General features: G+C 40.7%; 1 protein-coding gene across 2 annotated transcripts in view; it reads right to left on the bottom strand.

Annotated features, from left to right (window-relative positions):
- Cndp1 (carnosine dipeptidase 1) overlaps nucleotides 1–22,942 on the bottom strand; it is a 53,943-nt gene that overhangs the window by 21,910 nt on the left and 9,091 nt on the right. Inside the window, exons 1-5 of one of the 2 annotated variants that reach the window (XM_010610511.3) lie at nucleotides 11,455–11,550; nucleotides 10,704–10,826; nucleotides 8,340–8,489; nucleotides 6,654–6,816; nucleotides 5,821–5,909 (exon numbers count right to left, since the gene is read on the bottom strand). In XM_010610511.3, the coding sequence (XP_010608813.1) occupies nucleotides 5,821–5,909; nucleotides 6,654–6,816; nucleotides 8,340–8,489; nucleotides 10,704–10,826; nucleotides 11,455–11,487 (558 nt within the window). In that variant the 5' untranslated portion in view covers nucleotides 11,488–11,550. Of the gene's footprint in view, nucleotides 1–5,820; nucleotides 5,910–6,653; nucleotides 6,817–8,339; nucleotides 8,490–10,703; nucleotides 10,827–11,454; nucleotides 11,551–22,942 lie in introns of those variants that run through there. The other variant, XM_010610568.3, reaches the window with a different exon arrangement.

A 22,942-nucleotide genomic window follows, 5' to 3' on the forward strand; every position in this document is an offset into this window, starting at 1 on the left:
CATACTAAATATGTAAGGTCATATCTACGTGGGTTTGATTACAGAAACTAATAAAGTATTCTCTAAATAATGAAGAAAAGAATAAGATAAGACTATAAGAGTGAATAGCAATTTAAATATGTTCAGGGACCATTTTCATCTCCAGAATTAAGGATTAATTAAATCCTATATCATTGGCTTTTCTCTTTTACTTTTCTTTTTAGTTTTATTTTTTTTTCTCTTTTTTTAATGTTCATACAGAGATTTCTTTAACTGAAATACCGAATAGTTTCTTTGGTGTGAAAAACTATAATAGTAAACAGGATCTTAATGAGATAATTAATAATGTGAAATAGGAAGTAAACGGCTAAAGGTGTAGGGAATTTGGGAAGGGTGGGGGAAAGGTAATAAGGGAGAGGAAAAAAAATATGAGAAACTGAAAAAATGGAAATAAAGTGTTTCTAAATGGGGATGGGAGGAGGGAGTGAAGGGAGGGCAGGGGTAAGGGGAAAAAATGAGAATCAAGACCTATTATGTAAAGGTACAGAATCCCAATGATGAATGCAATGGTATTGTATACCTAGATTGTACCAATAAACTCAATAAAAAGAAAAAAAAGTGATTAGAGAAAGGCAACAAATCATTTATAGAGTTAAACCCATTAGAATTATAGCAGACTTCTCAAGACACAGCTTAAAGGCCAGGAGATCTTGGAGTGAAATATTTCCAGCCCTAAGAGAAAACAAATTCCAACTCAGACAGATATGTCCTGCACAACTCTTTCAAAATTGACGGAGAAATAAGGTCTTTTCATGACAAAGAGCACCTTAAGAAATTCATGACCACCAAACCAGCACTCCAAAAACATTCTGAAGGATATCCTAGAAAGAGACAGAGAAGTTAACAAATATCTAATAGAATTAATTACCAAGCAGGAGGAGAAGCTAAGTAGAAAAGAACAAAAGGTAATCAGCAAGAGGAAAATAATGCAAAGACAGTAATACTTTTCAGTAATAACTCTCAATGTGAATGGTCTATTTACCTAACCAAATAATACAAATTGAAAGAGTGAACCAAGAAAGAAATTTAAATAGTAGGCTGTATACAAGAAACACATTTAATCCAAAAAACTTCATAGACTAAAACCCCCAAAAGATGTAAAATATTCCCTGCAACAGAAACCTGAAAAGAAACAGGAGTAGCTATCCTATTTCCAGCCAAAATAATTCAGTAGGAAGAGATAGCAATTGTAATCATGCATGCATCAATCATGAACACACACAACTTCATAAAACAAACACCACTGGACATTAAAGATCAAATAAACATTAACACAATTATAGTGGGAAATCTCCATACCCCACTGTCACAAATAGATCAACTAGACAAAAAAAAAATCTATGAAGAAATATGAGTTAAACAAAACCTTTGGACAAATGGACTTCAGAGATATCTACAGAGTATTCCACCAACAATGACAAAATACACATTCCTCTCAGCAGCACATGGAACTTTGTCCAAAGTTCCACAGAGTAACACATAAAGCTTGCTTTAGGAAATGCAAAAGAATTAAAATTTTCCCATACATATTATCAGATCATAGCAAAATGAAACTAGAAACAATGGCAAAAGAAACCACGATAATTATGCAAACACATGGAAATTAAACAATACACTCTTGAATAATCAGTGAATCACAGAAGAAATCAAGGTAGATATTAGACAGTTCCTAGAATCAAATGATAATGTCAGTACAACATGCCAGAAATTACAGGACACAATAAAAGGAGTGCTAAGGGGGAAGTTTATAGTTGTAAATGCCTACATCAGAAAAACAGAGCAAACCCAAATATATACCCTAGTGATGCACTCAAGTTCCATTAAAAACAAGAGAAATCCAAATCCAAATTTAGTATGATGAAAGCAATTAAAAAGCTCAGAGAAAATAATCAAATTGGATTAAAAAATACAAAGACTCAGTGAATTGAAGAGTTAGTTTTTTGAAAGAACAAAGTAGACAAACTCTTAGCCAATCTTACTAAAAAAAGAAAAAGACACAAATCAATACAATTAGAAATAAAAAGGTGAAATCACCATGAAAACTGCCAATATCTAGATGAATATTAGCAGCTATTTAAAAAACCTGCACTCCAATAAATTGGATGGTGTAGAAGAAAGTGATAGCTTCCTGAATACCTATGAATTACCAAAATTGAACCAAGAATATATAAAAATGTTGAAATATCCAATATCAGGAAAGGAAATTATAGAAGTAATAAAACAAAAAACCTACCAAGTAAAAAATATAAAAACCCATGCCTTAAGGATTCACTCCTGAGTTCTATAAAAACATCAGGAAAAATCTAATGGCAATACTCCTCAAATTCTTTAATGAAACTGAAAAAGAAGGAGTACTCCCAAGTCATTCCTAGAAGCTAGCATAATCATGATTCCAAAACCAGACAGAGATCCAACCAATCTACAGGCCAATCTCTTTAATGAACTAAGACACAAAACTCTTCAACAAGATACTTGCAAGCAGAAAACAACAAATCATCAAAAAGGTCATACATCGTGACCAATTAAGCTTATCTCAGGGATTCAAGGATGGTTTGACATATGCAAAAAAATGAATGTAGTACATCATATAAACAATTTCAAGGACCAAAACCAAATGATCATATCAATAGATGCAGAAAAATCCATGACAAAATCCATGATAAAAACCCTGAAGAAAATAGATATATAAGTACTTTATCTCAATCTGATAAAAGCCATTATGACAAACCTACTTCTAATATCATATTAAATAGAGAAAAACTTGAAAGTTTTTCTTCCAAAATCAGGAACACGATAAGAATGTCCACTATCAGCACTCCGGTTCGATATTGTAATGCAATACCTTAGCCAAAGCAATCAGGCAAGAGAGAGAAATGAAAAGGATATGAATAAGAAAGAAAGAAGTTTCCAGTGCCTGCTTCGCAAGCATAAATTCCTGAGCTCAATCCCCTTTGCAGATACTCTACACAGAAGACCCAAAAAATTCAATCAAAAGACTCCTAGAATTAATAGCCAAATTCAGTAAGGTAGCAAGATACAAAATCAACACAAAAAAATCAGTAGCATTCCTGTTCATACATAATGAGCTCAATGAGAAATAAATTATGAAAATAATTCCATACATAATAGCATCAAGAAAATTTAAATACATAGGATTTAAGCTAACCAAGGAAGTGAAGACCTCTTCAATGAAAACTGTAGTACTCTAAAAAGGGAGAATGAAGAGAGCATCAGTAAATTGAAAGATATTCCCTGGTCCTGGATAGGCAGAGTCAATATTGTCAAAATCTCCATACTCCCAAAACTAATGTACAAATGTAATGTAATCCAATCATAATACCAACAGCATTCCTCACAGAACTAGAGAAGACAATCCTAAAATTCAAATGAAACCAGAAGAGACAGAGAAAAGCAAAGGCAATCCTGGATAACAAAATCAAAGCAAGAGGAATCACAATCCCAGATTTCAAGTTATATTACAAAACTATGAAATAAAACAGTATGGTACTAGAACAAAAACAGACATGTGTATTAACAGAACAGGATAGAGGATGCAAAAATAACCTCAGGCACATCCAACCATCTGATCTTTGACAGAGGGCTAAAAACATATACCAGAAAAAAGATCGCCTCTTTAGCAAATGGTGCTGCGAAAACTGGCTATTCACATGCAGAACACTGAATTTAGATTTATATCTCTCATTATGTACAGATACTCCTCATTTAATGACTTACCTGTTTAATGACTCTTCACACTTATGATTGAGATGTTGTTGGGACTTATGATGTGTCATTTGGACTTATCACCCATCTTTTTTGGTACACTTTTGTACATCTCATTTATAGAGTGTAACTTTTTTTTATACCATACACTTTATTTATATAGTACTGTAATATTTGTTGATTGCTTGGTACAGTAAAGTACTACCATTTTTATGTTCTGTTATATATTATATTACTGTATGTGAGAGTTATACTAATAAATGCAAAATTGTCAAGTTGGAGTTTCCTTTGACCATTTCTTTGTCATGAATATTGTAATATACATACTATATACAATTCTTCATTTAGTGACCAATTAATTAACAACCTAGTTGAAGGAATAGAACTCAGTCACTGAATGAGGAGTGTCTGTACTAAACTAAAATCGATCTAAATGTGGCAACAGAAACAATCTGCTGGAAGATAAAATAAGTACAACTCCTGAAGACATAGGCATAGGCAAGGACTTTCTCAACAGGATACCAATTGTAGAAGAAATAACAACAATCAACAAATGTGATTGTATCAAACTAAAAAGCTTTTATACAGCAAAGTGAACACCAACAGAATAAAGAGTCAATCTACAGAATGAGAAAAAATTTGCTGGCTACCTCCCAAAGGACCAACATCTAGAATACATAAATAACTAAAAGAGGAAAAAAAAAATGAGAGCCTTCAAATTAAAAGACCCTAGAAATGAGCAACACAAATGAATAGATGCATCCCAGAAGAAGTATACATAGTCAATAAATACATGAAAAAATGTTCCACCTCTCTGGCCATCAGAGAAATGCAAATTAAAACAACACTGAGATTCCATCTTACTCTAGAAAGAGTGGCTATCATAAAGAAATCAAATAACAATGCTGGTAAGAGGGAAGAAGAGCCCTTTTACCTGGTTGGTGGCAATATAAACTAGTACAACCACTATGGAAACCAGCATAGAGATTCCGCAAAAAACTAAAACTGGAAATTCCACTTAAGCCATCTAGTCCCCTTCTAGGTATTTTCCCAAAAGCATTAAAGACATCATGTTACAGTGATACAGGCATACCCGTGTTTATAGCAACACAACTCATAATAGCTAAATCTTGGCAGAAGACTGTATGACCATCAACAGGTGATTAGATAAAGAAAATGTGGTATTTATATACAATGGAGTACTACTCTGCCATAAAGATAAACTTAAGTTATATAAGAAAATGGACACATCTTGAGACAATAATGTTAAGTGAAATAAATCAAACACAAGAGCTTAAATAGTACATGGTTTCTCTTATATAATAAAGAACAAAATAGAAAATAGAAAATAAATAGAGAGACAGGTCTTTCACAAATGGGGAGAGGACCAAGAGATTGAAGAAGAGGGAAGGGAAAGGAGGAGAAGGAAAGAGAAAATAATTGTGATATGCACATCTACCAAATTCCCATGAAGAACGTGATCATGATGTATTGCAAACATGTATTAATAAAAATAACTGAAAAAAACAAAACAACAAAAACAAGTTGCAGCAGATAAGAACTTAGCCACAGCTTAGTGGTTGCCAATGTAGGCTGAAATCCATATTAAGGGTATTGTCACTGCCACTAACGGGCTAACGGGGATGCTTTTTCTCAATAAGACTAGGGATTGAGCCCACTGCCTCTGCTGAGCTATATTCACAGTTCATTATTTCATTTTTATTTTTTTATTTTGAGACAAAGTCTTGCTAACTTGCTAACTGGATTACTTTAACTGATTCCCATAATCTTCCCAAGCCTTACTTTTTTTTTTTTTGGTACTAGGGATCAAACTCGGGTCCTTGAGCTTGCAAGGCAGGTGGTGGAACCACTGAGCTAAATCCCCAGCCCAAGCCTTACTCTTATTGGTTAAAGGGGTATAACTGCACTATGCACATCCAAAAGTTATTGAGGGAAATAAACAACATGCAACAATTTAGTGGGGACAAAGAAACTCAGATTATATTATTGGTATCATCACCATCATCACCCTCTCTCCAGTCACAGTTGGTCACCTACTTGCTCCAAGGCTCTGAAGGCGCTCACAGCATTAATCCAAGCTAAGACAGGGCCTTTGTTGTCAGTTGCTCCTCGTCCATACAGCTTTCCTTTAAAAATAGAAGAGGAATTTTCAAAAAAGTATGGACCCCTCTGCAAGTTGAATTTGTTTAAAAAAAAACAACTATGCCTTTTATAGGCAATAATATTATTAGAAATACTTTTAATGTTCCAGGCACAAATCTTGATCTAAAATTGCGAAGTGTGATTTCTTACATACAAATAGTATGGTCCACAGCCAACTAGATAAAATGGGCTAATTTGAAATAAACACATTCCATCGACCTCCACAGTAGTCAGTTATTTTATCCAAGCTCATTGAGGGGAACCTGAGGATTTTTTTTTTTTTCAGTACCGGGGATTGAACTTGGGTCCTCGCACTTGCAAGGCAGGCCACTGAACCGCTGAGCTAAATCTCCGGCCCCCATGTTGTAGAACATGTACGACAGTCTCTCATTTTGAGATTTTACAATTGGCAAAATGAGATATATATATTAACTTTTCTTCTCCTTTTCCTATAAAATACAAATTATATTTGGCATTTTTAAAAAGAAAAATTTGGACTCCGGTGCCTGAGAGCCCCTATATAGGGGTACAAAGTTTTGTAGTTTCATAAGGAAAAGTAATTCAACCTCAATAACCAATTTGTAGACTAGGAAAACAGCCCTTCTCGTTGTCCTTACTGACCATTGAAGACCTGGAGCTTGCGTAGGATCACACCTTAAATCTTAAACCTTGTGAGAAAGCCCTGTCTGCAGATGAGAAGAGCACAGAGGAAACAGCATATCACTGACCATCCACCTCCGTCAGTGTGTAAGGATTAGTGAGCCACCCGTCACCCTGTTGAGCAGGCTGCACATCCAGGTGCCCATAGAAGCACACAGTGGGTTTCTTTGGATCATTCCCCAGATGAGCCAGTATGATGGGAGGTATGGGAAGACTCTGGCCATCAGGCATCTGCAGGAGAATAATGAATCATAGTATTAAAAAATACACAAAAAACAAACCTTGCATTGTTTTTCCAGAAAATTCAGAATTATGAAATTAAGAATTGTGTATATTCTGTTCCTCAGTCCCTGTAAAGCAGTGGTCTCCAACTATTTTGGGGACTGGGGATAGTTTTGTGGAAGACAGTTTTTCCACAGATGGGTTGGGGAATGGTTTTGGGATGACTCGAGTGTATTACATTTACTTCTATTATTTTTGCAGTGTAATATGTAATGAAATAATTATACAGCTTACCATAGTGCAGAATAAGTGGGAGTTCTGAGTTTGTCTTTCTACAACTAGATGGTCACATCAACTCACTTGCCACTGTTAAACTTGTCACAAGATGTGGCTTGCTACTTGCCACTCACTGATAGGGTTTTGATCTGATTCTGCTAGGTATTGATTTATTATGGCCTCTGGGCAGTCAAACCTGTCTATGTTAAGCATTATTTGCAGCCATTCCACCGTACTAGCATCACCACGGCATTAGATTCTAATAAGGAGCATGCAAACCAGATCCCTGGCATGTGCAGTTCACACTAGTATTTGCATTCCTATGAAAATTCAATGCTCTTGCTGACCCAGTGAGAGATGGAGCTCAGGGAGTATTGCAAATGATGCAGAGTGGAATACAGATGAAGCTTCACTGGCTCACCCACTGTCCCACACCTGCTGCGCAGCTCAGGTCCTAACTGGCCACAGATTGGAACTGGTCCATGGCCTGGGGGTTGGGAACTTCTGCTGTAAAGCCTATGTCTTTGTTCTGAGGATCACTCTCCATCTCTAAAATGGTATCATGAAAAAAATTTAGACAAACATAAAACACAACTAAAAGTAATTGTCAAATAGTGTAGTTAGTAAGATGCACTTTTCAATAAGAAGTAGGCAGACAGAATCCTGGACAAATTAGATTATCTGAAGTTCTCAGTACTAAAGAAGGTGTCACTGGGCATCTAGTTTGAGGATTACTGCAGTGGATTTTGCTCAGTGACGCCGTGCCTGCCTCTCAAGTGCAAGGTCCTTAGTTCAATTCCTGGTACAAAAACAAACAAACAAAAAACCAATAGATTTAAGGTTACCATTCCTGATGGAGTGGCAGTTCTGACCAATGATTCTGATGAAAGAATGCAGCTATATACTTTGGCCTTCAAGAAAGATGCACATGAATTTAAAGGAAAGGATAATTGGGGAGAATGTGAATCGTGTGCAGGAAGTGAACAGAGAATAAGGAAGGAAGATCTTTCCATAACAAGCCGATCTTCACTCCCCTCCTCCATTCCTATATGATACCTCCTTCAGCCCTCCTATGACTAGATGTAGTCTCATCTGGGACTAGGTGGAATGTTTCAGCCTTATTGGCTCCTAGGACACTGAGGGTGGAGCTTTGGGCAAGGATCAAGGTAAGCCTCACTCTTGCCACCATCAAAGGAAGGCATGGCTCATGGCCACAGACGGAGCAACTTCCTAGCTGGAGGGAGATCTGCCAGCACCTGCTGAGAACCCAAGTCCACAGAATCCACTTCAGCTCCCAGGCTCTGGAGCTTGTCTGCAGCCATAGCCATCATCCGGAAGAGTTCTTGTCTAAAACGAGGCATGGGTTGAACTGAGTCACTCTCGACGGCCACCCACTCCTTGAGTGCCTGCAAGATAAGGCAAGAGGGCGTTAGTATGGTTGGGGAAGTGGCTCACATCCATCTGAGTGGGGGCAGTGTGAGAGCAGAGAACAGAAGTACCCAAATAATCTTCGGTTGGTGGAGCCCTGCAGACTGCTAGTAAACACAGCGACATTCAGGAGGAACTGACAGATGAGTTGGGTGTTTAATGAAGAACCCAGAGTCCAAAGGTATCTGGTTAGTAAAGAAAACGAGGCAGCACAGCCTGGAGAATGTGATAGCCCCTTCCTGTACCTTCAAGCCCAGTAGGCAATGAGGTCTGGCCTTAAACTCAGTCTTAGCTCCTAAGCCTACTCAGCCAGTTACAGTTTGAGTATAGTCCTTGACCTCCCGGCCTCATTTATAGGAGAGTGATGTTCCCTAACTCGCGGGGGATGATGGCCATGAACTGCGAGTGTACGTTAGGGCTTCACGTGGTGCCTGGCACCACCAATAAGAGAGTACAAATAATTGACTGAAGAAGCCCAGAAATATTCATAAAATAGCTCCTTTGCAAACCACCACACGATACGGTTCATCTCACTTTCTACTATTCTCAAATCTCACATTAACACTACTCAGGCCACACAAAATACTGAAGAATGACACTTCTAAATGATTTATCAAGTCTTACAAAGATTGCTATAAATACTTTAAAAACTTCCACTTATCAAAAAAATTTTTAAACTTTAAGTGTAATCTTTTCAAACATTGCTACTAATAAAAGATTATACCATGAACAAATAGACCTTACACAATAATGGCATGATTTCATTGTTAGAGAATGTATTAATATACTAATTAGTAAGTGCTGTATATTGCCAATGGAGTGGGAATTCTCAGCAATAATTACAAATAATCATTCATATTTCAGTATTGGAAACTCAATGTCTTATACTGGGAACTGAGAAAAATTATACATATTTTGGATAGCCGATCTTAACTTCCTAATTTTTTTTTTGAGAGGTATCACTGAGTTTCCTAGGCTGGTCTCAAACCCCTGATCCTCAGCTTCCCTAGTAGCTGAGTTTATAAGACTGTACCATCACACCCAGCCCTAGTTTATTTTAGTTTTATCTTTTTCTCTTGATTTTAGTACTTTTATTATAGGCGAATTTATTTAAGGAAAATTGTGTCTTATATTTTCCAACTAGAATTTATAAAACAATGCTGCACAGTGCTCCCAAAACTGAGTGGCCTGAGTGTGTTTAAGGAGTTTGGGAAGAGGAGGTATTTTGGCTAAAAGCCAAAATCAGCACTTGATCTCCACAAGGGATCATTTTTCAACCCCTTGTTAATTGCAACCACTTACAGAAGCACACTCAAGTTGTGAGAACTCAAGAGGCTTCTATGTCAGGTTAATATTCCAGCAGTAAGAAGAATTACATAGAGATCAAGCTTAGGAACAGTGGCCTGGACATTCAGCTTTGGGCCTTGAGGGTGAAGCGTGAAAATTTCACATCTAATTGTTTGCATGATCGTATTCCTAAAATTGGTTGACTGAACCCAATGAACATGTGTTAATACTTACCATGTACTAGACAGTGTGAGCGAGGACTTGCAGTACAAAATTCAGTGAGCTGTGGTCATGGATCAAGGTGCCCTCAGAGGGGACAAGGGAGCTGAATGGAAGTGGTAAAGTACCACAGGCACCTGTGCCTTCCCACTTGCACATCCCTGTCCCTTTCTGCTCCCAGGCCTCCTTTCCTTTCCCTTCCTCATTGGCTCCCTTCTTCCCTCTCCCTGAATACCCACACTATGGGCCAATAGCCATATAGTGAGTTGGAAAGGAGGCAGAGGATCATAAAGGAGGAGACCAAGTGTCCATTGGATGTGTGCTGTAAACACACAATGTTGGCATTAACTTTTCAGCTCTTCAGCTCCCCAGCTCTGTCCAGAACTCAGCAGGAGCCACCTGATGGGCCAGAATAAATGTGAGTTCCACAGGTGCTAGTCATCTCTAAGTGGACAGTCCTAGATCAAATGTACTGGGAATGGATAAACAGTGCCCTTTCTAGGAGGAGTGCGTAGGAGGAATCTATTTCACAGAGCTAATGAAGAGAAATTTTTTTCATTCAATGAGGAATCACAGGTATTTTAAATGGAATCATGTCAGGCACATAGACCCACATCTCCTAGCAAATAAATGATTTCACCAGACCCTAGGTCATAACCCAAGTGTGCATACACAGTTTGTCCTACCTGTACAAATTCATCCTGGTGGAGATCAATATACTGGAAAACCTTGTCCAATGGCCAGGAGGGTGGAGCAGATGAGAACATTCCCCCCGCAAGCAGCAGCAGCAGTGCCAGGAAAGAGGAAGCCTGTTAATGTTGTGGGAAATTTGAAGTAAGTGCCATTGTCAGACGTTCATCCTTTCAAATACTTCAAGAAAGGCTTACCCAACACAGCTGCTTGAAGTTAACTGGACTAAAATAAGAAGAGATGATAGAACTAGAAGTGCATTTCCCCCCCAATCATTTTTATTTCTTATTTCAAAGCTGAAAGGTTTTAATTAGACAGAACCCAGGTTCATAAGCTTGTCTTTAAATCATGGATCTCAAGGTATGCCTACAACACGGTCTTGTCCACTTCTTGTGAAGGGTAGTCAGTGCTTACATCCCAGTGTGAGAGATAGTATTTGAGAGAGAACTCTGAGGTTCAACACACCAAAAATGGCTGTCTCTGTGCTAACACCGAGGGACACTTGCGTTCCTGGACTTGATTCTGTATTCCTGGCTCCCTGCACCTCTCTGGCACTCTTCAATCTCTGATGGGTTCCTTCTTCCCTTGCCTCTAAATGAGGGACCAGCCCCTGATCAGCCCAGTCTCCTCTTCCTACTCTTGCTCAGCCCCCTTCTCAGTCACCTCACCCCATGATGGCCTCCAGACACAGCTCTTAGTCTCCCCTGGTCACACCTGTAGCAAGACTCCCTGGATGTCCTGCAGTACCTGTGAGAAAGCCCTCCTCCTTAATCCCAGCATGATCCTGTGGCGAAGGCAGTCAGTGTACACCTCAGGTGATTGAACCCTGTGGAGAGGGAGCTATGCCTTCCAAAGGCCCAGGAACAAAGTGCACCTCTGGAGGGATAGCTGCCAGCAACTTTGCCTAGGGGCAAGTTGGGGAAGGGGAAGAGAAGGACAGAAGGCGAAGAGAAGGGGCTGAGACTCCTGTCTGGGAAAGCCAACAGCTCTTCCCTGGTGACATGCTAGAGTCCACTTTAAGAGCCAAACTTACTTTCTCTGTTGCAGGAAAAGGGGAGATTTTAGAATAAAGTGTGTGTGTGTGTGTTTTTTTTGCCTCTAAAATCCTATGCTTTGTCATTTTAAAATTTATTTTATATTATAAAATGTATTTCTAATATAAAGTGGATTTTTTTTTAATCTACGATTTTTTTAAGTGTCCCCCTTTCCACGGTGGAGGCAAGTGGGAGGGATAGCAAGGCAGACTGAGGCAGGTGATGCTTCAGGGACAACTCAAGACACCTTGCAGGAGGAGGATGAAGGTGCTGCAGTGGACCCAGCATCCAGGTGGGCTATGGGCAGTGGACCCTGTCATGCCATACCTTCCTGTTCTACAAATGATGGCCAACTGAAAACATCCCTTACACTTGTCAGGGGTGAAGCGTCGGAACCCAGAGCCATAATTCTGTCAAGGCACATTCAGAAGACTCATTCAGCTCGAGTTTGCCCAGCCTGAAAACTGATGCAGAGAACCAGGCAGAGCAGAAAAACTGGTCCAGGAGGGAAGAGGTTTCCCAGCTTAGCAGTCAGTGTCTTCTTCCCAAATCAGCTCTTGTTTCTTACCGAGCTTTGCAGTTCTGAGAACTGAACCTGGGCCTTTGCACTGAAGTACATTCCTGGCCTTTTAAAATATTTTATTCTTTTTTTTTTTTTTTTTTGAGACAGGAAATCACTTTGTAAACTCACTATGTAGCCCAGGCTGACCTTGAACTCATGGTGATCCTCCTTCCTCAGCCTCCCATGGCTTTTTAAAATATTTTTTTTTTTTTTTTTTTTTTTTTTGAGACAGGAAATCACTTTGTAAACTCACTATGTAGCCCAGGCTGACCTTGAACTCATGGTGATCCTCCTTCCTCAGCCTCCCAATTGTTGGGGATTACAGGCATGTACCATCACAAGTAACTAAATTGCCCAGGCTGGTCTCAAACCTGTGATCCTCCTGCCTCATCTTCCCAGATGCTGGGGTTATAGGTGTACACTACCAAGCTCAGCAATAAATTTTATTTTAATAAATAATTTTAGGTTCACAATAAAAATGGAATGAAAAGTGCAGAGATTTCCCATTTCCTCCCTGTAACAACACACACACACACACACACACACACACACACACACACACACACAGACTCCCTCATCAACAATATCCCTCCACAAGAGGGCACACTTGTTACATTTGATGAGCTTACACAGCCACGCCTATAGAGCCCAAAGTCCCTGGATTATATTTGAGCTCCCTCCGGGTGTTTTTTTATTACAAGAGTTTGGACAAATAAATGATGGCGCTGTCATATCCATCACACTAGAGTCACACTGGGTGTTTTCACTGCCACAAAAACTGCTCTCCCTGTTCATCCCTCACTCTTCCCATCTCCTGGCAGCCTGATCTTGCTACTGTCCCCATAGCTTTGCTTTCTCCAGGATGTCATGTGGTTGGAATCATAGAATGTAGACTTCCAGATTGGTTTCTTTTTTGTTGTTGCTTTATTTATTTATTGGTTTTGATTTTTGTTTTTTTGAGACAGGGTCTCACTATGTAGTTCAGGCTGGTCTTGAACTCACTATGTATCCTAGGCTAGCCTTGAACTTGCAGCAATCCTCCTGCTTCAGCCTTTCAATGCTGGGTTTACTCAGACTGGCTTCTTTCACTTTACAAGGCACATTTAAGTTCCTTTCAAGTCTTTTCATGGCTTGGTAACTCTTTTCTTTCCTCTTCAGTTTCTGTAAGCACCTGCTCGCAGTACGCAATGATCACATTTCTTGTGGGGAGTTGGTAGATGTACATAACGTATCTAAATTGTTTTTTTCAACCTCTTCTCCCCTCCATCTATCACCTGGTCCTCTTCCCATTACAAAAGATCAATCTCCTCTTTTCCTATTATCTATCTTTTATTTTGCTCTTTCTGTTAATTTCTTTTTAATGCTGAAGATACCATATTCCGGATGTAGATTTTTGTAGCTTTTTGTGATGTGGAAAGAGCATAGACGCTGGAGATGGGCAGCTCAGGACTCTAACACAGTCCCGTCCATTCCCATAGCTGGGCATATGTGATTCCCTCAGGGAGCAACACTGTAACGTGCATCTGAGATATTAGGTTTCACTGCCTGGCACACAATGCACGCAAATTCCTTTATAGTCTCTCTCTGAGTTAATTTTTTCTAAAATTAATAGCCTTAATCCTTTTTCTCTTTTGATTAAAAGAAAAATACAGGTCTTTAGAACTTGACTTTCAGATTGGCCTTTTTTTAAAAAATAAATTGGACTTTTATTTTTTTTAGACAAGGTCTCACTGTTTTCAGGCTAGTCTTGAACTCACTGTATCCTAGGCTGACTTCAAACTCACAATGATCTTCCTGCCTAAGCCTCCTAGATAGTGGGGTTACAGGCCTGTGTCACCACATCCAGCTTCAGATTGGCTTCTTTCACTCCATAAGTTTCTTCCATGTCTTTTCACAGCTCCATAGCTATTTTATTTTCAGTTGTTGTTGGTGTTGTTGTTTGTTAGTACATGCTTGTAGCACACAATGACCAGATTCCTGCACACTGCAATCGATTCAGCAATCTGCATTTAGTACCAGCTCTGTGCCAGGCACTCGAAAGGCCACAGGGATGAAAAGACATGTGAGCATTGGATGTGATCCCTCTTGAGTAGCTAGTAGTGTTTCAGCCAAGTACTAGGGTGAGGGCAGGTGCGCATGTGTATGCTTGCAGGAGTTCAAGTGTAGAGAGAAGGAAAGTAGGTTTCATCCCTGCATGCTCACTCACAGGCTCTGGGTACCTGGAGGGTCCAAGGTAGCCCCCACAAATTCATAGCTAGCTCATGTATGGCCAGTCTATTTGAGTGTGTATTCCATTTCCTAGAGAAATCAAAGGTCTGTGAAATGTAGGACTGCTCTTGGGTCCTGGCATAATGCTCTTGGCCTGATGATGTCACAAGATTTGTTGTAAACCAATTCTGAAAGTCTTCAGGAAGCATCTCTACTGTCAAAGAAACAAGGAAGGAGAAATGCCCATCCTACACTGTCCTAGCCAGAACAGGCCATTATACCCACAGTCAGAGGACATTCGTCATGAGATGCCCACTGCAAGAGCCTATCATGCCATTAAATATCAGTAAGTCTGTCTGAAAAGAAGGTGTTTGAATATTTTATATTCAATCACCATCCTCTTGAGAGACTGTCTCTAATCTACTCTCCCTAGAACAGCCAAGTTGATACTTTAAAAGGTGGTTTAGATCATTGTAAACTTTTACAAGACATCCCATTGAACTTGGGATAAACCCAGACACACTGTGGCCTCCCAGAGTTTACATAATGTGGCCCGCCCTCCTCTGCAGGTTCAGCTCCTACATTGGGAGGGCACTACATGGAGGTCCCTCCATCACCTGCTTCTTTCCTCAAACACTACCTACGATGGCTGCCTCTACCCCCCCAACGTTCCTTCGCCCTAAGAACCAAAGGTGAATATATTCTAAGTGATGGACATCCAAACATAGCCAAACTAAAGAGAACTTGATGTGGGGATAGGTGTTCTGACTCTTCTAGGAATTCTCTGTCAACAAAGTAATGACTTTACTGAAAATGTTCCATACAGCAGCAAAGGGTGCATTTCCCAGCTAGAATGTTGCACAGCACATGATAAAACCAGCACTGGTTGAAGGGAGAGCAGCTGCCGGGCTGTTCTACCCTCTATCAGATTGTCCCTGGGATGATGAAAAGTGTTCAGCTTCTATCACTTTCTGGCCAGTGTTTAATTTGTACAAAATCTGAGAGACCACAGAAATATCCATGTTCACAAAATGAGAAGGCAAAGAAAACAACTTTGAGTAAGAAGGTGTAGATACAAAGAAATTCACCATATAGAATTGAAAGTCTCAAAATAAATCCTCATATTTATGATCGACTGCTTTTCAACTAGGATGCCAAAGTAATCCAGTGGGGAAAGAATAGTCTTATAAATAAATGGTGTTGACAAACAAAATAAAAATAAAAATGGTGCTGAGACAACTAGATAGCCATAGCACAGAATGAAATTGGACCTCCTCCCTATACCACATTGAAAAAATTAACTCAAAATGGGCCAAAGACATTAATGCAAGCTCTCAAACCATAAAACTTAAAACATGGGTGTGAGTCGTCCTAACCTGGCATTATGCAATTATTCCTTAGATATGACACTAAAAGCACAGAAAATAAAATAAAAAAGATAAATTGAACTTCATCAAAAAGAAAAAATGCTTGTTCTCAAATGATACTACTGAGAAAATGACAGGACAGCCACATATTAGAGAAAAAAATCTACACCTCACATCACTGAAAATGATTTATGCTAGAACATAATGAACTATTATAATTTAGTAATAAACAAACCAATTTAAAAACAAGGACTTCATAGATATTTTTCTACAAAAATATACAAATGGAAAATAAGCCCATGAAAAATGCACAACATCATAAGTTATCAAGACAAAATGAGTCTGGGCATGGTGGCGCACATGTGTAATCCCAGCACTCAGGAGGCTGAGGCAGGAGGATCGCTGTGAGTTCGAGACCAGCCTGAGCTACATAGTGAGTTCCAGGTCAGTGTCAACTACCTAATGAGACCCTGTCTCAAAAAAAAACACACACACACACACAAAATGAGACACCGGTTTATACCCACTGGGTTGCTAGAATCATAAGTCAAGTAACAAGCTGTGGTGAGGGTGTGCAGCAACTGGAAACTTCAGACATTATTGGTAAAGCAGTAAAATGGTGCAACTTCTTTGGAAAACAGCCTGTTTCTTATGTGATTAAACATTGACTTGTCACATCACCCAGCAATTCCACAACCAGCTATGTACTCAAAAGAAATAAAAATATATGTCCACACCAAAACTTGTACATGGAGGCTTATGGCAGCACTGTTCATCTTTGCCCAAGGCAGAGACACCCCAAATGTCCAAAAGATGAATGAATAAACAAAATGTGGTCTACCCACATAACGAAACAGGATTTAGCCATCCAATGAGATGAAGTACTTGGCAAAATAAAAAGGAATAAAGTACTGACAGATGCAACAGCATGGATAAGTCTCGAAGACATTGAGCCAGATTAAATTAGCCAGATATACAGGGCTACTTACTGTATGATTCCATTTATACAGAAGTCTGGATATGAAAACCCATCAGGACAAAGCAGATCAGTGGTTAACCGAGGGGACAAATGGGGAGTGACTTCCAGTGAGTAGGGAGTTTATTCTGGGTGATGAGAAAATCACAAATCTAACTGTGGCAATGGTTGTACAAGTCTAAATACCCTAGGGCCGGAAGAGATTTAGCTCAGTGGCTTTGTGCCTGCCAGGCAAGCGCCAGGTCCTAAATTCGATCCCTGCTTTTGCAATCAATCAATCAATCAATAAATAAACACCCTAAAAAAACATTTAATAGCATGTTTTAAATGGATGAATTGCAAGGTATGTGAATTTTATACAAACATAGGCATGAAAATAATTTTAAGTACAACCACTTACTTGACAAAAGAAATCTTATTATTGCCTGTAAAAATGTGTAGAAAAGAAGATAGCAGTGGTTGAAATGAGGGTCAAAGTGAGCCAAGGTGGTTCATGAATAGATAAAGAATTTAGTCCAGCAGGTGGTGCTGGTGAACCAGTCCTGAACTCCTTTTGCATTCAATTCTGAGCAGGCTGGATCCCGCTGAGTTCTAAGGCACTGAGCCAAGAGCCAGGTAACAAATAGGAAATCAGGCAGTACCGGTGCCTATAGATCTGTGATGGCAGGAAAATGGAGCTCAGGACACCCAGCAAAGCTTCAGTGGAGACACTTTGAGACAGCATAGGCTATTATTTTGTGACTTAGGCATCTAAGTTTAACATGGAAACTTTTATTTATTTTTATTTTTCATTAAATTTCCACTCTAATGTTATTTGGTACTCTTCTCCAGTGAAAAAGAAAAAAGAAAAATTTGAAGAAGAAAAATAAGTCACAGGAAAAATAGGAAAACAGAAATCATATCCATGTGTACAAGGTCTGAGAACGTGTCAGATTTCCGTGGGAGCCACCTCTTTGGTGGAGGACAAGGCCTTGTCTTCTAGAGGATTGACCATGCTGCCGCGGTCCTGACAGCAGGGGGCTGATAGAGAGAGTTTATTACTGCACCCTTCGCTCCCTAACAGGTTTTTCCTCCCCTTTCCCATAGGGATGGAGCCTCTGCTGCACATTTGCCGTCCAGTCCTCAGAAATCATCACTGGGTGCAGATTCTGCCTTTCCCCTCTGTGGGTAGGATCCTGGGCTCCATCTCTTTGCTCTCTTGTTTTTTTCCTTTACTATTTGTTTCCTTGTGTGTTAGGCATGCCTGACCTTGAACGCTGTGAAAATCTGCGTATCTAGAAAGGTCGTTTCTGGCTTTCATCTTTGCAGAAAGAAGAAAGGGGGGGGAAATGGGAAGGTGATATGGGAGTGTGGGATTGGGAGCTGGCAGACAGAGGTCTGGTTCGGTGACTCCTTGGCTGTCCCCTAGCCCACAAGCTCCGAAACATCCCTGCTGCTTGCTCTTAGATGGGGAACAAAACTTCCAAGCGTCCCTGTGCTACCCATGTCTTAAAATTCTTTAACTTTTAAAGCTTCAGATACTTTTTACTTTTCAGAGGATGTGTCCATCATCCTCTCCCTCCCTTCCCCAGGAGAGAGAAATTGAGCGGAAGATCCTCGGAGTCTTCCTAGCCTTTTGATGCTTTCTTTGTTTCTCCTCCCATTGCTGCCCAGACCTCCCACACTGATGCTAGGTCGCTGTCATTCCTTAGCTTTCTCCGCTGATAAGTGGAGGAGGCTCAGTGCTCCCTGTGCTCAGTTATGACTTAGCTTGGGCTACACTGCCCAAGGACACTTCTGATCTCCTGTCTTGCAGCAGCAGCCAGAAAGAGGCTGGGAGCAGGGTGGCTGGGGTAAAACCCTACTGTGCTGGTTGTTTTGGTGTTGGAATACAGGATAGAAAGCCCTGCTGCTTCCTACCCCACAGTCTTTGCCCAGGACAGCTTGTTGGGAGCATAGGAAAAAACTTCAGTCCCAGGACCAAGGTGGATGCACAAAATTCTACTTACCGAGTAGGCTTCTTCATGGTGTGCTTGTTTGACAAGGGCTGCTCTGTCCTGTTTCTGCTTTGATGAATTTGTTATAACATAAAAATGGAGTTTGGCCTGGTTTATCTCAATGTGACAGAATTTAAGGGAAAAAAGAAAAAAGAAACAGGTTTTTCTGGATTTTATTGCTCCCCTGCAGGTACAGTAGAGCCAAAGAAAAGAGCCAATGCCAAAGGAGGCAGTGAGGGCAGGGTTTCCTTCAGAAGCCTAATGTCCTGGACTGACATTGAGGTGCAAATTTCCTCCAGAAAGTTGAACGAACTGTGAAACTGTAGTCGGATTTGAGCAGAGAAACTTCAGCTGAGGCCCAATTCAGCTTGCACGCACATTTGAATGGCTGGAAGTATTAGCAAAGGGCACTCAGTTTGCTAGGATCTTAAGCTGGCTACTAGAAATTTAGGGCAGAATTCAGAGGAACAGAAGCTGGGCAGGGAGGAAGAAATGAGGGTGCCAGTTATAGGCACCTTTGAGGTTCCAGGTTGTAGAACTCAGGCTCTAACACTTACTCACTGGCTTGCTCAGGGCGTATGACAAGGGGTGGACCAGAGACAATGCACTGTCAGGATTGGCAGAAGATGACACATGCACAGCATCTGGACTTCATACACTGGAGCCTGTCCAGAACATTCCATCCTGGGCAGAAGACAGCTAGTCCAACAGCCATAAGGCCCAGATGGGTTCAGTGGCCTTACTGGGCACCTGACCATGTAAGGGTCCTGGTGGGAGGGTCATGAGGAAGGGGAACATTGCAGTGCCCATGCACAGCGCTCATGTGATACTAACTGCAAAGGTGTCACCTCAGAAACTTTTTATTCATTCCAGTCTGGCCAAGGATCCTGGTCTTGCCACATATCAGTCAGAGAAACAGCCCAGATTTGCACTGTTTTTGTGGAGCCTTCCATCATCTGGAAATGTAACAGTGGATTGTAGCACAGTGACAAATACTGCCAGGAAAAAGAGTGAGTGCAATAGCCAAAGATTCCAATTTTTTTTTTCTTTCTTTCCCCCACAGGGAGGAATCTAAAACCAATAAGTCAATACACTGAAATACACTACATGAGTGACAACAGTGTCTGTTATGGAATTGATCATGTTAAAGTATGCTGTGACCCCGCCTTACAGGCTGCATTCTCCTGGTACAGCTTGGCTCCTAAAATGACCTCATGCCCTTATCTCTGGTTTCCCTCCCCTCAAGGCCACAGCAGTCTGGAGAAATTGAAATCTGTGTCTACAGGGCTGGACCCATAAAAAGCAACCTGGCCTGTGATAGGTTAAAAGTAGCTCACTCCTCATAAATAAGCAATAGCCCACCCCAAAACTGATAAAAGGACCTTCCTTTCTTTGTTCTTCTCTCCTTCTGCTTCTTCCTCCTCTCTCTCTCTCTCTCTCTCTCTCTCTCTCTCTCTCTCTCTCTCTCTCTCTCTCTCTCTCTCTCTCTCTCTCTCTCTCTCTCTGCCCTATCTCTCTCCTCCCACCCCTTGAATAAAATCTCCAGTCGGACCTCTTGGTGTGTGTGGTGTGTGTGTGGCCTAGTTGTTGAGTGTCACTATTCCCTTTCAGTGTCACTAGGTAAAGCTGGATTGTGAGTTCCTCAAAGGCAAGTTCCTCCAGATTTGAGAGGAAATCCCAAGTGATAGAGGATGATGTACTTGACACTGGAGGCTAAAGCTGAGGCCAACTGAGATCTTGTGAGAGATCAAGAGGGACCAAGTGATCTCAGTAAAAAGCAGATGACACCAAGGCATTCTGATACAGAATAGAGAGGAGCAGGAAGGACCAGGGCAAGGCCTATGGGTGTGGGAACTGGAAGAGGCCCAGATTCAGAACAGAGAAGGGGAGGAGGAAGAGAACGGAGCCCTATTCTGGAGTCAGAAGAGGAGGGACAATGGGGCCGTGTAGAGGCACCAAAATGCAGACTTCACCAAAGAAAACGTTTCTTTTTCTAAAAACCTGTAATTACCCAGACTTGTTTTAAATTATTATTTTGTAGAATCCTAAATTCAAAGCAAAAGTGTTTTGAATTCCAAGCCTGGGAGGCAAGGATGGCAAGGAGGCAAGTCCCAAGGGATTAGGAAACAAGAGTCCAGGGTGTGGCCACTGTTAGGAGTGGAGTCTCAGGCTGCTTTTAGGTTGTGAACAAATGGAAATTCAATAGCAAGGGCAGATTAAAGAAGGCAGGGAGTTTTCTATCTTGTTCTAGTTCCCTAGGGCTGCTGTAAGAAAGCACCACAAACTGGGCAGCTCGAACAACAGAAATGTATTCTCTCCCAGTCTTGTCACAACTGCAAGTGAGCACCGCTGGAATGAGCAGCTAACCAGGATCGTAAACTTGGTACCATTAATGAATTATAGGGACAGAGATTAAAAAAGGCAGCTGCTGTTTGTAAAGAGGAAAAAACAGAAGACAGAAAGCTGCCCTGAGGAGCGGGCAGGGTTCCAGAAAGAGAGATTCCCTGCAGGACATGGTGGTGCACTCCTATAATCCCAGCACTGGGGTGTGGGGGCTGAGGCCAGAGGATGGCTGTGAATTGAGACCAGTATGAGCTGCATGGTGAGTTCCAGGTCAGTCTCAAGTACATAGTGAGACCCTGTCTCAAAAAAACAAAAGGTGGGGGTTCACATGGGCCTTTGTCCCTGGCTTCTTTTTAAAAGGGTGATAAGGACTCTTCCTCCTAGGTGGGTACCTGGAACTTGCTACAACCTGATTGGCTCTCTGGGCTCTATTTGGACAAATCCCAGGCCACAAAGCCCTAACCTGGGTGCCCTTGCTTATATACCAATTCATTTGGTGGGCTGTGTTTGGTTTCCTGCCGTTTTGTCCTTGTTAGGGTCTTATCTCTAGGATTTATAGGTTGGCTAGGAGGAGGACAATTTAAAGGAAGACAATTTAAAGCTGGTGATTAAGGAGATGTGTGTAATCTAGTACAGAAATAAAATGGCCCCTAGAATGAAACTACGTATATACGGTGATACCTTGTTCACAAGCTTAATTCAGTTCACAAACTTAATTCATTCCACAATTTTGGGGAAGATGGCAGAGTTGATGTTTGTGCAGGGAAGATGGCTGCAGTCTTGTTCATCACCCAATGTGGAGTTCACAAATGGAAGTAAAATTTTGCCAAACACTTCTGTGTAGGAATTTCACTTTTTGCAAACAGAAGCATTCATTAACCGAGGGATTACTGTATTTTTATATGCTAAATAAGAATTTTCCTTTAAATTAGGTAGCCCCCTCCCCTTTTGTCTCCTTTGCATTTTTATTGGAGGTGGGGAAGGGTGGCTATCTGGGGTTGGAGCATCTGGCTTCCTCTGTGCTGTCTGTCAGCTGTTCCTCTTATCTTTGGATCTAAATCCTTATGCCATTCATGCTAACTGCTTTCAAAGGAATTCCTTTAACTCCTTCTAGGCAGGATTAGTCAGAAAACCTAATGAGGCCCTTATTGTATTCTTTTCCTGCCTTTCAACCCCCTTTTCCTACAGTCTGGAGGTGAGAAGGTGTAAATCAAGGTGTTGGCAGAGCCATTCTCCCTCCCCAGGCTCTGGCAGAGGATCCTCCCTGTCTCTTCCCAGTTTCTGATGCTCCTGATTATTCATAGCATTCCTTGGCTTGTGGCTGCATCCCTTTCACCACTGCCTACATCCTCATGTGCTATGTTCTCTCTGCTTCTTGCCACGTCTTCTCTTCTCAGTACACTATCTTTGCATTTAGGGCTCACCTGAAACCAGTATGACCTCATTTTAACTTATCATATGTGCAAAGACTATTTTGAAAGACAGTCACATTCTGAAGGTGAACATGAATTGTTACAGGGACATTATTCTTTTAATTTCATATCTTAAATAATACTCTACTATTTTTTTAATAATCGTCTGCCTGACTCATGTGAACATGAGTTCCGTGAGGTCATGCTTGTCCTTAATGCCATATCCTTAAGTTACCAGGCAATGCCTACAATAGAATAAAACCTCATCCAGTATTTATTGAATAATTTAAATGTACAGTCTTGAACACAAATAGTAGCTTATTTGCACTGATCCAAAAAGTTCCTTCTCAGTATTGT

Source organism: Fukomys damarensis, unplaced genomic scaffold (assembly GCF_012274545.1).
Source record: "Fukomys damarensis isolate Sample0158 unplaced genomic scaffold, DMR_v1.0_HiC HiC_scaffold_30, whole genome shotgun sequence".
Classification (NCBI taxonomy): Eukaryota; Metazoa; Chordata; class Mammalia; order Rodentia; family Bathyergidae; genus Fukomys; species Fukomys damarensis.